Consider the following 16,515-nt stretch of genomic DNA (forward strand, 5'->3'; position numbering starts at 1 on the left):
TGGGCTGGTAATAAGATTAGGATTAGTGACGTGTTAGATTGGGCTGGTGATAAAATTAGGATTGTAGGATTAGTGACGTGTTAGATTGGGCTGGTGATAAGATTAGGATTGTAGGATTAGCGACGTGTTAGATTGGGCTGGTAATGAGATTAGGATTAGTGACGTGTTAGATTGGGCTGGTGATAAGATTAGGATTGTAGGATTACTGAATTGTTAGATTGGGCTGGTAATAAGATTAGGATTACTGAATTGTTAGATTGGGCTGGTAATAAGATTAGGATTAGTGACGTGTTAGATTGGGCTGGTGATAAGATTAGGATTACTGAATTGTTAGATTGGGCTGGTAATAAGATTAGGATTACTGAATTGTTAGATTGGGCTGGTAATAAGATTAGGATTAGTGACGTGTTAGCAAGGGCTCATTTTGAATCCAAGATGGCATAGCAGTCAGGCGTCTTTGTATTCGTCTTGTCGTGTCCCGTGTATAGATCTTTTTTTCTTCGCATATATTTTGAATAATTTTTTAACATACTCTCCTGCAACCCGCCTCACCCAATATGGTATGGAGCTGCTATTTTCTATACTTTAGAACCGGAAGCCCCAACAGATGCTAGCCAGCTAACTAGCTACTAGCTAGTAGTCAGCTAGCCACTGCTAGCAGTCATCAGCTAACCTTCAGCCAGGACAACTCCTGTCTGTCTGCACAGCACGATTCAACCCAGAGCATATCGGACCTCTTTTTCTCCACATCTCCGGAATCCTACCGCAAACTTTGAACCTTTTCACCTGGATCATCGAGGCTAGCTAGCTGCTATCCGAGTGGCTACTCCTGGCTAACGTCTCTGTCCCGAAGCAAGCACCAGTTAGCCTGGAGCTAGCCTGTACAGTGGGCCCATCTCAAGGCTAGCTGAAGAGGTCCATCAGCCACTCCTTGGGCTACAATACCTATTTTGTCAATTGGCCTGGACCCGGCAGACCAGTCGGTTACGACTGGTCTGCCGTCGTAACCGCACGGGGGGCCTACAACAGACTCTTCTTTCACTACATCCCCCTAAGGTCCTTCTGCTAGCCTGCTAGGCCCGGCCTGCTAGCTGTCTGAATCGCCGTCTCCAGCCCGCCTAGCTACTCACTAGATCCAATGATCACTCGGCTACGCATGCGGTCAATATGATCTGTACATTGCTGTTTTGGTTAGTAATTGTCTTATTTCACTGTAGAGATCCCAGCCCTGTTCAATATGCCTCAGCTATCCCTTTTGTTCCACCACCTACACATGCGGTGACCTCACCCTGTTTAAATGGTGTCTCTAGAAACAATACCTCTCTCTCAATGCCTAGGTTTACCTCCACTGTATTCACATCCTACCATACCCTTGTCTGTACATTATGCCCAGAAACTTGTTCCTTTTACTCTCTGTTCCGAACGCACTAGACGACCAGTTCTTATAGCCTTTAGCCGTACACTCATCCTACTCCTCCTCTGGTGATGTAGATGTTAACCCAGGCCCTGCAACCCAGCATCACTCCCATTCCCCAGGCTCTCTCATTTGTTGACATCTGTAACCGTAAAAGCCTTGGTTTCACGCATGTTAACATTAGATGCCTAAGTTAGTTTTATTTACTGCTTTAGCACACTCTGCTAACCCGGATGCCTTAGCCGTGTCTGAATCCTGGCTCAGGAAGACCACCAAAAACCCAGAAATGTCCATCCCTAACTATAACATTTTCCGACAAGATAGAACTGCCAAAGGGGGCGTGTTGCAATCTACTGCAGAGATAGCCTGCAGAGTTCTGTCTTACTATCCAAGTCTGTACCCAAACAACTTGAGAATCTACTTTTAAAAACCCACCTTTCCCGAAACAAGTCTCTCACCGTTGCCGCCTACTATAGACCACCCTCTGCCCCCAGCTGTGCCCTGGACACCATATGTGAATTGATTGCACCCCATCTATCTTCAGAGTTCGTTCTGTTAGGTGACCTAAACTGGGATATGCTTAACACCCCGGCCGTCCTATAATCTAAGCTAGATGCCCTCAATCTCACACAAGTTATAAATGAACCTACCAGGTACCACCCCAATGCCGTAAACACAGGCACCCTCAAAGACATCATCCTAACCAACCTGCCCTCTAAATACACCTCTGCTGTTTTTCAACCAAGATCTCAGCGATCACTGCCTCATTGCCTTCATCCGTAATGGGTCGGCGGTCAAACGACCACCCCTCATCACTGTCAAACGCTCCCTAAAACACTTCAGCGAGCAGGCCTTTCTAATCGACCTGGCCCGGCTATCCTGGAAGGATATTGACCTCATTCCGTCAGTAGAGGATGCCTGGCTATTTCTTTAAAAGTGCTTTCCTCACCATCTTAAATAAGCATGCCCCATTCAAAAAAATGTAGAACCGGTAACAGATATAGCCCTTGGTTCACTCCAGACCTGACTGCCCTTGACCAGCACAAAAACATCCTGTGGCGTACTGCACTAGCATCGAATAGCCCCCGCGATATGCAACTTTTCAGGGAAGTCAGGAACCAATATACACAGGCAGTTAGGAAAGCAAAGGCTAGCTTTTTCAAGCAGAAATTTGCATCCTGTAGTACAAACTCAAAAATGTTCTAGGACACTAAAGTCCATGGGGAATAAGAGCACCTCCTCCCAGCTGCCCACTGCACTGAGGACAGGAAACACTGTCACCACCGATAAATCCACAATAATTGAGAATTTCAATAAACATTTTTCTACGGCTGGCCATGCATTCCACCTGGCTACCCCTACCCCGGTCAACAGCCCTGCATCCCCCACAGCAACTCGCCCAAGCCTCCCCCATTTCTCCTTCGCCCAAATCCAGATAGCTGATGTTCTGAAATTGCCGCAAAATCTGGACCCCTACAAATCAGCCGGGCTAGACATTTACATTTACATTTAAGTCATTTAGCAGACGCTCTTATCCAGAGCGACTTACAAATTGGTGCATTCACCTTATGACAACCAGTGGAACAGCCACTTTACAACAGTGCATCTAAATCTTTTAAGGGGGAGGGGGGGGTCAGAAGGATTACTTTATCCTATCCTAGGTATTCCTTAAAGAGGTGGGGTTTCAGGTGTCTCCGGAAGGTGGTGATTGACTCCGCTGTCCTGACAATCTGGACCCTCTCTTTCTAAAATGATCCGCCGCAATTGTTGCAACCCCTATTACTAGCCTGTTCAACCTCTCTTTCATATCGTCTATGACCAATTTGTAAGTCGCTCTGGATAAGAGCGTCTGCTAAATGACTTAAATGTAATGTAAATGTAATTCCCATAGATTGGAAAGCTGCCGCGGTCATCCCATTCTCTTCAAAAGGGGGAGACACTCTAGACCCAAACTGCTATAGACCTATATCTATCCTACCCTGCCTTTCTGAGGTCTTCGAAATCCAAGTTAACAAACAGATCACCGACCATTTCGAATCACACCGTACCTTCTCCGCTATGCAATCTGGTTTCCGAGCTGGTCATGGGTGCATCTCAGCCACGCTCAAGGTCCTAAACGATATCATAACCGCCATCGATAAGAGACATTACTGTGTAGCCGTATTCATCGACCTGGCCAAGGCTTTTGACTCTGTCAATCACCGCATTCTTAACGGCAGACTCAACAGCCTTGGTTTCTCAAATGACTGCCTCGCCTGGTTCACCAACTACTTCTCAGACAGAGTTCAGAGTGTCAAATCGGAGGGCCTGTTGTCCGGATCTCTGGGAGTCTCTATGGGGGTGCCACAGGGTTAAATTCTCGGGCCAACTCTTTTCTCTGTATTTCAATGATGTCGCTCTTGCTGCTGGTTATTCTCTGATCCACCTCTACGCAGACGACACCATTCTGTATACTTCTGGCCCTTCTTTGGACACTATGTTAACTACCCTCCAGACGAGCTTCAATGCCATACAACTCTCCTTCCGTGGCCTCCAACTGTTCTTCAATGCTAGTAAAACTAAATGCATGCATTTCAACCTACTCTGGACGGTTCTGACTTAGAATATGTGGACAACTATAAATACCTAGGGTTAGGGTTAGACTGTAAACTTTCCAATCCAAAATTAAATCTAGAATCGGCTTCCTATATCGCAACAAAGCCTCCTTCACTCATGCTGCCAAACATACCCTCGTAAAACTGACTATCCTACCGATCCTTGACTTCGGCAATGTAATTTACAAAATAGCCTCCAACACTCTACTCAGCAAACTGGATGTAGTCTATCACAGTGCCATCCGTTTTGTCACCAAAGCCCCATCTACTACCCACCACTGCGACCTGTATGTTCTCGTTGGCTGGCCCTTGCTTCATATTCGTCGCCAAACCCACTGGCTCCAGGTCATCTATAAGTCTTTGATAGGTAAAGTCCCCCCTTATATCAGCTCACTGGTCACCATAGCAGCACCCACCTGTAGCACGCGCTCCAACAGGTATATTTCACTGTTCACCCCCAAAGCCAATTCCTTACCTCCCTTATCTTATTTCATTTGCACACACTGTATATAGACTTTTCTATTGTGTTACTGACTGTTTGTTTATTCCATGTGTAACTCTGTGTTGTTGTTTATGTCACACTGCTTTGCTTTATCGCGGCCAGGTCGCAGTTGTAAATGAGAACTTGTTCTCAACTGGCCGACCTGGTTAAATTAAATAAATAGATTAGATTAGATTCATTTTTTGTTGCTGTCCAATACACGATATCCTCTCTCTCTCACATCTCAAGGTTGACGTCTACATTCTGTCAGTTCAGCATTAACAGATGATGATGTTTTACAAGGGCATTCTCTCAGCATTACACACACACACACAGACACACAGAATACACACACACATGGAATACACACACACCACAGCAGACACACCACAGCAGACACACAGAATACACACACACACAGAATACACACACACACAAACAGAATACACACACCACAGCAGACACACACACACACACACACACAGAATACACACACCACAGCAGACACACACACACACCACAGCAGACAGACACACAAACAGAATACACACACACCACAGCAGACACACACACACCAGCTGATTTGTTTCACCACAGGTAATGGAACACTACTAACTAATTGATGAGGGCTGACGCTGGAGGCTAGTGGTGTGTGTGTGTGTGTGTGTGTGTGTACAAAGTACAGTGTGTTTGTGTTTCCAGTCCCTATTCAAATGGAGCCTAACTTATCAGTCTGTCACTATCACTTTATGTCCAGCAATGAGTGTGGCAATAACGTACTGATGACTGACAGTGGCACTTTCAAATACACTGTACCCAGGACACAGAATTTAAAAACTAAAATGTATAGCTATTTTATATGATTCATTTGTCAGTGTATGTAAATTGGAATGCCACGGCAGAAAATTACAATATGTAGCGAATTTAGAACAGACCTGTTGATATGGCAGACCTGTTGGGCGGCAGGTAGCCTAGCGGTTAGAGCACTGAACAAGGTAGTTAAACCCACTGTTCCTAGGCCGTCATTGTTCAGAACAAATACAATGTAGCGAGTTCAGAACTTAACAAATACAATGTAGCGAGTTCAGAACTTTAACAAATACAATGTAGCGAGTTCAGAACTTTAACAAATACAATGTAGCGACTTCAGAACTTTAACAAATACAATGTAGCGAGTTCAGAACTTAACAAATACAATGTAGCGAGTTCAGAACTTAACAAATACAATGTAGCGAGTTCAGAACTTAACAAATACAATGTAGCGAGTTCAGAACTTAACAAATACAATGTAGCGAGTTCAGAACTTAACAAATACAATGTAGCGACTTCAGAACTTAACAAATACAATGTAGCGACTTCAGAACTTAACAAATACAATGTAGCGACTTCAGAACTTAACAAATACAATGTAGCGAGTTCAGAACTTAACAAATACAATGTAGCGAGTTCAGAACTTAACAAATACAATGTAGCGAGTTCAGAACTTAACAAATACAATGTAGCGAGTTCAGAACTTAACAAATACAATGTAGCGACTTCAGAACTTAACAAATACAATGTAGCGACTTCAGAACTTAACAAATACAATGTAGCGACTTCAGAACTTAACAAATACAATGTAGCGACTTCAGAACTTAACAAATACAATGTAGCGACTTCAGAACTTAACAAATACAATGTAGCGACTTCAGAACTTAACAAATACAATGTAGCGAGTTCAGAACTTAACAAATACAATGTAGCGACTTCAGAACTTAACAAATACAATGTAGCGCGTTCAGAACTTAACAAATACAATGTAGCGAGTTCAGAACTTAACAAATACAATGTAGCGAGTTCAGAACTTTAACAAATACAATGTAGCGAGTTCAGAACTTTAACAAATACAATGTAGCGACTTCAGAACTTTAACAAATACAATGTAGCGAGTTCAGAACTTAACAAATACAATGTAGCGAGTTCAGAACTTAACAAATACAATGTAGCGAGTTCAGAACTTAACAAATACAATGTAGCGAGTTCAGAACTTAACAAATACAATGTAGCGAGTTCAGAACTTAACAAATACAATGTAGCGACTTCAGAACTTAACAAATACAATGTAGCGACTTCAGAACTTAACAAATACAATGTAGCGAGTTCAGAACTTAACAAATACAATGTAGCGAGTTCAGAACTTAACAAATACAATGTAGCGAGTTCAGAACTTAACAAATACAATGTAGCGAGTTCAGAACTTAACAAATACAATGTAGCGAGTTCAGAACTTAACAAATACAATGTAGCGAGTTCAGAACATAACAAATACAATGTAGCGAGTTCAGAACATAACAAATACAATGTAGCAAGTTCAGAACTTAACAAATACAATGTAGCGAGTTCAGAACTTAACAAATACAATGTAGCGACTTCAGAACTTAACAAATACAATGTAGCGACTTCAGAACTTAACAAATACAATGTAGCGACTTCAGAACTTAACAAATACAATGTAGCGACTTCAGAACTTAACAAATACAATGTAGCGACTTCAGAACTTAACAAATACAATGTAGCGACTTCAGAACTTAACAAATACAATGTAGCGAGTTCAGAACTTAACAAATACAATGTAGCGACTTCAGAACTTAACAAATACAATGTAGCGCGTTCAGAACTTAACAAATACAATGTAGCGAGTTCAGAACTTAACAAATACAATGTAGCGCGTTCAGAACTTAACAAATACAATGTAGCGAGTTCAGAACTTAACAAATACAATGTAGCGAGTTCAGAACTTTAACAAATACAATGTAGCGAGTTCAGAACTTAACTTATAGAGCCAAGTGACTTCAGAAGTGCCTGGAACTTCCTGAAATAACCCACTGTGATATGTGGCTAGAGGGCATTTAGTCTCACAATCCAGCTGTCTGTCTGTCTGCTGAAAAACGTGAGCCACGTCACAAAGGGTGAACTGGGATATTCAGGCTAACTACAGTTTTTATGCTACTGGGCTGGCTGCAAAACAAACATGCATTTAATAAATGCAATACTGTAGGCTACTTATTTGGGGCTCCCGAGTGGCGCATTGCATCTCAGTGCTAGAGGCGTCACTAAATACACCCTGGTTCGAATCCTGGCTGCATCACAACCGTCCGTGATTGGGAGTCCCATAGGGCGTCGTACAATTACCCCAGCGTCGTCTGGGTTTGGTCCGGTGTAGGCCGTCATTGTAAATAAGAATTTGTTCTTAACTGACTTACCTACTTGGCCCAAGACAGACACACAGCATGTCAAGGATACAGCGATAAGGAGGAGTCTGTCTGTAAGAAACAGTAGGCTATTGTGATAACTTAATCAGGGGTGTAAACTTAATTGTAACTCTTGTACAATAGATCATTTATTTTCTAACTAGCTAATTTACTTCCAGGACATATCCACAGCAACCGTTATGGTCATATAACCTTATCTTCCGCGAGGTAACTATGTAACACACTGTAGCAACACAGCGTAATAGAATAGCCCGTGTCCAAGTCCAATAATGTCCAATTATGTCCATATAAACGCATTGGGTGTGAGAAATGCGCTTTACAAATGAAATGTATTATTAATTAATAATAATAATAATAATAGTAGTAGGCTACACAGCTAGTCAACAACATAAATAACCTTTTGTAGCCTACTTCCGTCTTGAGCAATATGATAATATTGTAACGACTCGGGGCCGTTACAGTATCTAAACTAAGACAAATGCAGGCGAGATACACAGCCATTTCTTTAAGATACATCATCATCCGAGTATCATAACCCATGTCAGTTTGCCTCCTCTTCCTCACCTCATCATCGGCGTTATTCCCAGGTCCGTTCCCGACGTGGGCCATGGTTAGCTGGGTAGAAGGCTAGCAGCAAAGCCAGTAAACGACTGAAACTCTTAACAAAGTTAGGACTTTAGCAGAAGAAAAGGCTAGTTATTCATTAGGTCAGAAAATTATTTCGTTTTGGTCCAGCTCTCTCTCTCTCGGCGGTGGTGAGTCTCTCCGTCTCTGTTCAGACAGGAAATCCAGTTGGAGTGTTTTTGCCTGGACGGTTCGCTGTTTAGCCAGCTGAATGCTTTCTTTCGGCGGTGCTTTTCCTTCCACCTTCCTTTCGCGGGATACACACTCCCAGGAACGCTCAACACCGGTCCGCCTTCTGCCAAGACAACAGGAAAACCGTTTCCACCGGGCCAGCCCAGTCCGTCCTGACTACACAGCCCTCGAGACTTTCTCTGGTCAATCACGGAAAGAACGACAGTCTCCAGGTGTCACGTCAGCAGTCAAGAAACAGGATATAAGGCAGCGCGCAACCGGTCGTTGAGATATCAACAACCCCGGTAAACGCCGGCATTCAGCCTATTTCTAGCAATCCGCGCCTTATTCACTCTCTGCTGCATATAGCCTAGTCTAGTTGAGAATTCATTTATATATGTGAATCGGTCCTTCTCATTTGAACGTTTATTCAGCCTAGACAAATAGGCCCAGAGAGGACAGTCGCCTATAGACTATACTAATCTTTGCCGTGGCACGGTTACGGGCTTCTGGATTGCGGTGTTCTAGTATCGACTCAACTGTAGACTCTGGAAGCGATCATTTTAATAATGTGACTCGCGTCCAAAAGCGACGCACCACGACACGCTCTGAGGCTCTGTGTGCCTTTATTTATTTATTTTACGCAGAGGGGGGGTGGCCTGGGTATCAATTCAGATGAATAGTCACGCACAAAATCATATTTTATAAATGCCATTTAATTATGATCCATAATAAAATACAGGTTCCTAGGATAAGAAGCGGATACAGTGCTTCTTCCCTCGGTGCCTGAATGATATTCTATGGGTGTCGTTGTAACCTCATAAGTAATGAAAAATGTACCGGATTAATATTGGTCTTTTCACTGTGTGCGCACTGCGCGGAAAATTGTTCTTGCTATGTGGCAAATACAAATCGCTCCTCCCCTCCCACTAGTTAGTGGTCCTCTTCACATGCACCACCCAGAAACAGCCACTAGAGGGAGGTAAGGCGCTCTCACTACCACTAAGCATCTGGAGAGAGACATAGAACTATCTCATCCTGGAATATACAAGGTCTGAGGTCATCTGCCTTTGGTAGGTTTCGAAACTACTTTTACACTACTAAAGCGCAGGAACCCAGACTTAAATTAAAGAAATGGGAAAATACAGATATTGTCATCCTACAAGAAACATGGTTTAGAGGAGACGGACCCACTGGTTGCCCTCTAGGTTACAGAGAGCTGGTAGTCCCATCCACCACACTACCAGGTGGGACACAGGGAAGGGACTCAGGGTCTATGCTAAGTTGATATAGAGGAGACCTAACTCACTCTATTAAATTTGTCAAAACAGGAACATTTTACATTTGGCTAGAAATTAATATGGAAATAATCTCAACAGAGAAAAATGTCCTCCTGTGTGCTACCTATATCCCCCCACTAGAATCCCCATACTTTATTGAAGACAGCTTCTCCATCCTGGAGGGCGAAATCCATCATTTCCAGGCCCAGGGACATGTACTAGTCTGTGGCGACATAAATGCCAGAACCGGACAAGAACCTGACACCCTCAGCACACAGGGGGACAAACACCTGCCTGGAGGTGACAGTATTCCCTCCCCCATATGCCCCCCTAGACACAACTATGACAACATAACCAACAAAAATGGGTCACAACTCCTGCCGCTCTGTCACACGCTGGGTATGTACATAGTCAATGGTAGGCTTCGAGGGGACTCCTACGGTAGGTACACCTATAGCTCATCTCTTGGAAGTAGCACTGTAGACTACTTTATCACTGACCTCATACGACAGACCACATATTCACCCTGCACACCCTAATTCACAAACAAACAAACCAAAACCAAAGTCTTCTCATGATTTGTTGATTTCAAAAAAGCTTTTCACTCAATTTGGTGAGGATTCTAGAACAGTCTGCAGCACCAGGTCTCATCCTACTAGAACCTGAAGTCAAATGTCTACTGTTTGCTGATGATCTGGTGCTTCTGTCCCCAACCAAGGAGGGCCTACAGCAGCACCTAGATCTTCTGCATGGATTCTGTCAGATTTGGGCCCTGACAGTAAATCTACCTCAGCCTAAACATCAGCGCCACAGGTAACTTCCACAAAGCTGTGAACGATCTGCGAGACAAGGCAAGAAGGACGTTCTACGCCATCAAAATGAACATTTACAGCCTACCGAGTGACACAGTGGTCTAAGGCGCTACATCGCAGTGCTAGCTGTGCCACTAGAGATCCTGGTTCGAGTCCCGGCTCTGTCGCAGCCGGCCGCGACCGGGAGACCCATGGGGTGGTGCACAATTGGCCCAGAGTTGGCCGGCAGGGATGTTCCTCGCGCTCTAGCAACTCTGGTGGCGGGCTGACTCTGGTGGGCGGGCCGACTCTGGTGGCGGGGCGACTCTGATGGCGGGGCGACTCTGGTGGCGGGCCGACTCTGGTGGCGGGCCGACTCTGGTGGCGGGCCGGGCGCAGTGCACGCTGACCAGGTCACCAGGTGTACGGTGTTTCCTCCGACACGTTGGTGCAGCTGACTTCCTGGTTGGATGTGCATTGTGATAAGAAGCAGTGCGGCTCGGTTGGGTCGTGGTTCGGGCGACGCACGGCTCTCGACCTTCGACCTTGTAACTCCCATGAATGTTGGAGCAGGTTTCAGGAGCAGCACGAGACACCCTCTTTCTGACTGACGACTGGGATGAATGTTGATACTGAAAGTTATATCCTCAACCAAAACCTAATATTAGCTAAAAGGAAACCTGACGTTACAAAAATAACACAATAATGACATGTTGTTTTAATGAACAAAGTCACGCAACATCCAAATGCCCCTGTGTGTGTGGAAAAAGTCATTTCCCCCTTTACTCTGAATAACTGGTTGTGCACCTTTTAGCTGTAATGACTCCAACCAAACATTGTCTTGCTGTTTGACCCAGATGGGTTTCAGCTCACAGAGGGGATACACATGGGTTGTATTTACAATGGTGTTTGTTCTTCACTGGTTGCCCTTTTCTTGTGGCGACAGGTCACACATCTTGCTGCTGTGATGGAACACTGTGGTATTTCACTTAACTGTGGTATTTTACTTTCACTTTCATTCTTTGTGGATCTGTGTAATCTGAGGGAAATATGTGTCTCTAATATGGTCATACATTTGACAGGAGGTTAGGAAGTGCAGCTCAGTTTCCACCTCATTTTGTGGGCAGTGAGGCACATAGCCTGTCTTCTCTTGAGAGCCATGTCTGCCTACAGCGGCCTCTCTCAATAGCAAGGCTATGCTCACTGAGTCTGTACATAGTCAAAGCTTTCCTTAATTTGGGTCCGTCATAGTGGTCAGGTATTCTGCCACTATATACTCTCTGTTTAGGGACAAATAGCATTCTAGTTTGTTCTGTTTGTTCTTTCCAATATGTGAAGAAATTATCTTTTTGTTTTCTAATGATTTGGTTGGGTCTAGTTGTGTTTCTGTCCTGGGGCTCTGTAGGGAACTCTTCTCCAGGTTCATCTCTTTGTAGGTGAAGGCTTTGTCAAATCAGTTAAAGCAGGATGTAGAATTGAATTGGTATTTTCTGGATTTTAATCATTAGTGGGAATCGTGCTAATTATGAACTGCATGCATTATTTGGTGTTTTACCCAGAGGATGTTTTTGCAGAATTCTGCATGCAGTCTTTGGGGTTTTTGTCCCATTCTGTGAATTCTTGGTTGATGAGCGGACCCCAGACCTCACAACCATAAAGGACAATGGATTCGGTAACTGATTGTCCTGCTCCTGAAACCTGCTCCTACATTCATCCCAGTTCAATGTAACAGTGACAGGTTTAGGTTACTGTCCTTTATATTCACACAGTTCAATGTAACAGTGATAGGTTTAGGATACTATCATTCATATTCACCCAGTTCAATGTAACAGTGATAGGTTTAGGATACTGTCATTCATATTCACCCAGTTCAATGTAACAGTGATAGGTTTAGGTTACTGTCATTCATATTCACCCAGTTCAATGTAACAGTGATAGGTTTAGGTTACTGTCATTCATATTCACCCAGTTCAATGTAACAGTGATAGGTTTAGGTTACTATCATTCATATTCACCCAGTTCAATGTAACAGTGATAGGTTTAGGTTACTATCATTCATATTCACCCAGTTCAATGTAACAGTGATAGGTTTAGGTTACTGTCATTCATATTCACTCAGTTCAATGTAACAGTGATAGGTTTAGGTTACTGTCATTCATATTCACCCAGTTCAATGTAACAGTGATAGGTTTAGGTTACTGTCATTCATATTCCATTCACCCAGTTCAATGTAACAGTGATAGGTTTAGGTTACTGTCATTCATATTCACCCAGTTCAATGTAACAGTGATAGGTTTAGGTTACTATATGATACTAGAATGTTCCCTGTACCCATCATGCGGTTGATACAATCTAGCCTATGAATTAAAGTTTACAACGTAGGTGCACACAGGTCGAGAGATACATTTGAGAAGACAGACAGTGACACACGGACAGCCCGTGACATTCAATACCGCCTTGCTTCTCGTGCCTGCACCTAGCTGATATAGAATGTAGTCATTTAGTAACGTTTTAACCGAATCGACGGAATGAACACACACCCGATGACACGGAAAGATAACGAACGGTCACAGTGTACTCGGCGTGCGCTCCTTGGGTGTTCGTAGACGCGTTGCGTTCAGAGCGCACCGTGGTTGCGGAAGTCAAAGCACCCAAGCTAACAGGCTAACATTGACTATCTACTTCCAGACACAAATGAGAGAACACCTCACTTGGACCATTTTACTCGCCCCTAGCAGAGCCGAGTAGGTTGTTTTCGTGTTATCTAGAGCGTTAGTGACACCGGACATATTCAACCGGTGAGCATTTGTAATTCATCAGTTATTCCGCGCTCTGGTACACTCAGACGAGAGTGCTCTGAAATCGGAGTGGACCGTTAGAGGGGAATTTTACGCTATATAAACCATTTTGTTTGTTGTATGTGTAACAGTATAACTTTAAACCGTCCCCTCGCCCCGACACGGGCGCGAACCAGGGACCCTCTGCACACATCAACAACGGTTGCTCACGAAGCACGGTCGTTACCCATCGCTCCACAAAGGCCGAGGCCCTTGCAGAGCAAGGGGCAACACTACTTAAGTCTCAGAGCAAGTGACGTAACTGATTGAAATGCTACTAGCGCGTACCCGCTAACTAGCTAGCCATTTCACATCCGTTACATATGTATAATTCATTCTCGCATCTATGCTCTCTCTAACCTTTTTCCCTTCGCTTGTGGACTTCTGTGCAAAATACGACACCTGCCTGGGACCAGCTGTGTGGTTGGTTTTTGTGGGTTTTGACACTTATGTAGGTGTCATAACCAGCCATAAAATAATGTACGTGTCACAACAGGTCTAACTATGTGTCATCACAATATAGCAGGTTTATGACCGTGTCATAACGTACTATGACGCTGGGTGTCAAGTGTTTTTGTTAATGGTTTATTTTCAGTTGTTTTGGCAAAGTTAACATACGTTTCCCATGCTAATAAAACCCTTCGACTTTAGCGTGAAAAAGAGTAGCCAAACCGACTCACGCTAGTTAGACATGCTGCTGCCATATGTTATCTAGCAGCTCATCTGGTAGTGTCTGTCTTGACTGCATCAACTGTATGTTAAGAAGCTAGTTACCTACAGTAGCCAGCTAGATAGCTAATTTAGCAAGTCTAATTGAGTCCATGTCTCCAACAACTCCATTCATATTCCCGAGTGGCGCAGCGGTCTAAGGCTAAGGCACTGCGTCTCAGTGCTAGAGGCACCCTGGTTCGAATCCAGACTGTATCACAACCGGCCGTGATTGGGAGTCCCCATAGGGCGGCACACAATTGGCCCAGCGTCGTCCGGGTTGGGCCGGTGTAGGCCGTCATTGTAAATAAGAACAAAGGTTACATATTAAAACAGCCTACCTGTTGGTTGATCATTGTAGCCAACATTTTAATTCGAGGAAAACATCAAATCTCCCGCTACACACGGCGCCTCAGACGCCGTTTCTGCTTCGACTGTCCGGTAACAAGCTACAGGTGTTTAACGGCTGTAGGCTACTTATTGGCCACCCTCATAAAAAACGGTCATAAAATGTCAAAACGTAAATGTTCAATCGTTGTAGGCTATGTAGCAATGGCACACAATTGTACTACATTTTTAGACAAAGCCTTTTCATTGAAATAGGCCTATTTGTATTCCTACGCTAGCAAGTAATATAATAATAACGTCCGTTCAGATTTTCTAATAACCCCTAAAACACACAAGAAACCATCTCAATCTCATTTTATGTAGAACGGTTTATTGGCCAACAGCGTAACCTGAAGTAATGCTCATTTATAAACGTGACAGAACGGTTTACAACAGGGTAACCTGAAGTAATGCTCATTTATAAACGTGACAGAACGGTTTACAACAGGGTAACCTGAAGTAATGCTCATTTATAAACGTGACAGAACGGTTTATTGACCAACAGGGTAACCTGAAGTAATGCTCATTTATAAACGTGACAGAACGGTTTATTGACCAACAGGGTAACCTGAAGTAATGCTCATTTATAAAACGTGACAGAACGGTTTATTGACCAACAGGGTAACCTGAAGTAATGCTCATTTATAAAACGTGACAGAACGGTTTATTGACCAACAGGGTAACCTGAAGTAATGCTCATTTATAAACGTGACAGAACGGTTTATTGACCAACAGGGTAACCTGAAGTAATGCTCATTTATAAACGTGACAGAACGGTTTATTGACCAACAGGGTAACCTGAAGTAATGCTCATTTATAAACGTGACAGAACGGTTTACAACAGGGTAACCTGAAGTAATGCTCATTTATAAAACGTGACAGAACGGTTTATTGACCAACAGCGTAACCTGAAGTAATGCTCATTTATAAACGTGACAGAACGGTTTACAACAGCGTAACCTGAAGTAATGCTCATTTATAAACGTGACAGAACGGTTTATTGACCAACAGGGTAACCTGAAGTAATGCTCATTTATAAACGTGACAGAACGGTTTACAACAGCGTAACCTGAAGTAATGCTCATTTATAAACGTGACAGAACGGTTTATTGACCAACAGCGTAACCTGAAGTAATGCTCATTTATAAAACGTGACAGAACGGTTTATTGACCAACAGGGTAACCTGAAGTAATGCTCATTTATAAACGTGACAGAACGGTTTACAACAGCGTAACCTGAAGTAATGCTCATTTATAAACGTGACAGAACGGTTTATTGACCAACAGGGTAACCTGAAGTAATGCTCATTTATAAAACGTGACAGAACGGTTTATTGACCAACAGGGTAACCTGAAGTAATGCTCATTTATAAAACGTGACAGAACGGTTTATTGACCAACAGGGTAACCTGAAGTAATGCTCATTTATAAACGTGACAGAACGGTTTATTGACCAACAGGGTAACCTGAAGTAATGCTCATTTATAAACGTGACAGAACGGTTTATTGACCAACAGGGTAACCTGAAGTAATGCTCATTTATAAACGTGACAGAACGGTTTATTGACCAACAGGGTAACCTGAAGTAATGCTCATTTATAAACGTGACAGAACGGTTTATTGACCAACAGGGTAACCTGAAGTAATGCTCATTTATAAACGTGACAGAACGGTTTACAACAGCGTAACCTGAAGTAATGCTCATTTTGAAACGTGACAGAACGGTTTATTGACCAACAGGGTAACCTGAAGTAATGCTCATTTATAAACGTGACAGAACGGATTACAACAGGGTAACCTGAAGTAATGCTCATTTATAACCGTGACAGAACGGTTTATTGACCAACAGGGTAACCTGAAGTAATGCTCATTTATAAACGTGACAGAACGGTTTATTGACCAACAGGGTAACCTGAAGTACTGCTCATTTATAAACGTGACAGAACGGTTTATTGACCAACAGGGTAACCTGAAGTA

At 43.4% G+C, this 16,515-nt stretch overlaps 1 protein-coding gene across 2 annotated transcripts in view; it reads right to left on the bottom strand.

The window, feature by feature from the left end:
* The window catches only part of LOC129835535 (tetratricopeptide repeat protein 39B), a 122,826-nt gene extending 108,014 nt beyond the window's left edge, over positions 1-14,812 (bottom strand). The window contains exon 1 of one of the 2 annotated variants that reach the window (XM_055901211.1): positions 14,493-14,812. In XM_055901211.1, the coding sequence (XP_055757186.1) occupies positions 14,493-14,519 (27 nt within the window). In that variant the 5' untranslated portion in view covers positions 14,520-14,812. Of the gene's footprint in view, positions 1-8,304; positions 9,168-14,492 lie in introns of those variants that run through there. The other variant, XM_055901210.1, reaches the window with a different exon arrangement.
* Positions 14,813-16,515: the final 1,703 nt, after the last annotated feature.

The sequence above is a fragment of the Salvelinus fontinalis genome, chromosome 36 (genome assembly GCF_029448725.1).
Source record: "Salvelinus fontinalis isolate EN_2023a chromosome 36, ASM2944872v1, whole genome shotgun sequence".
Lineage (NCBI taxonomy): Eukaryota > Metazoa > Chordata > Actinopteri > Salmoniformes > Salmonidae > Salvelinus > Salvelinus fontinalis.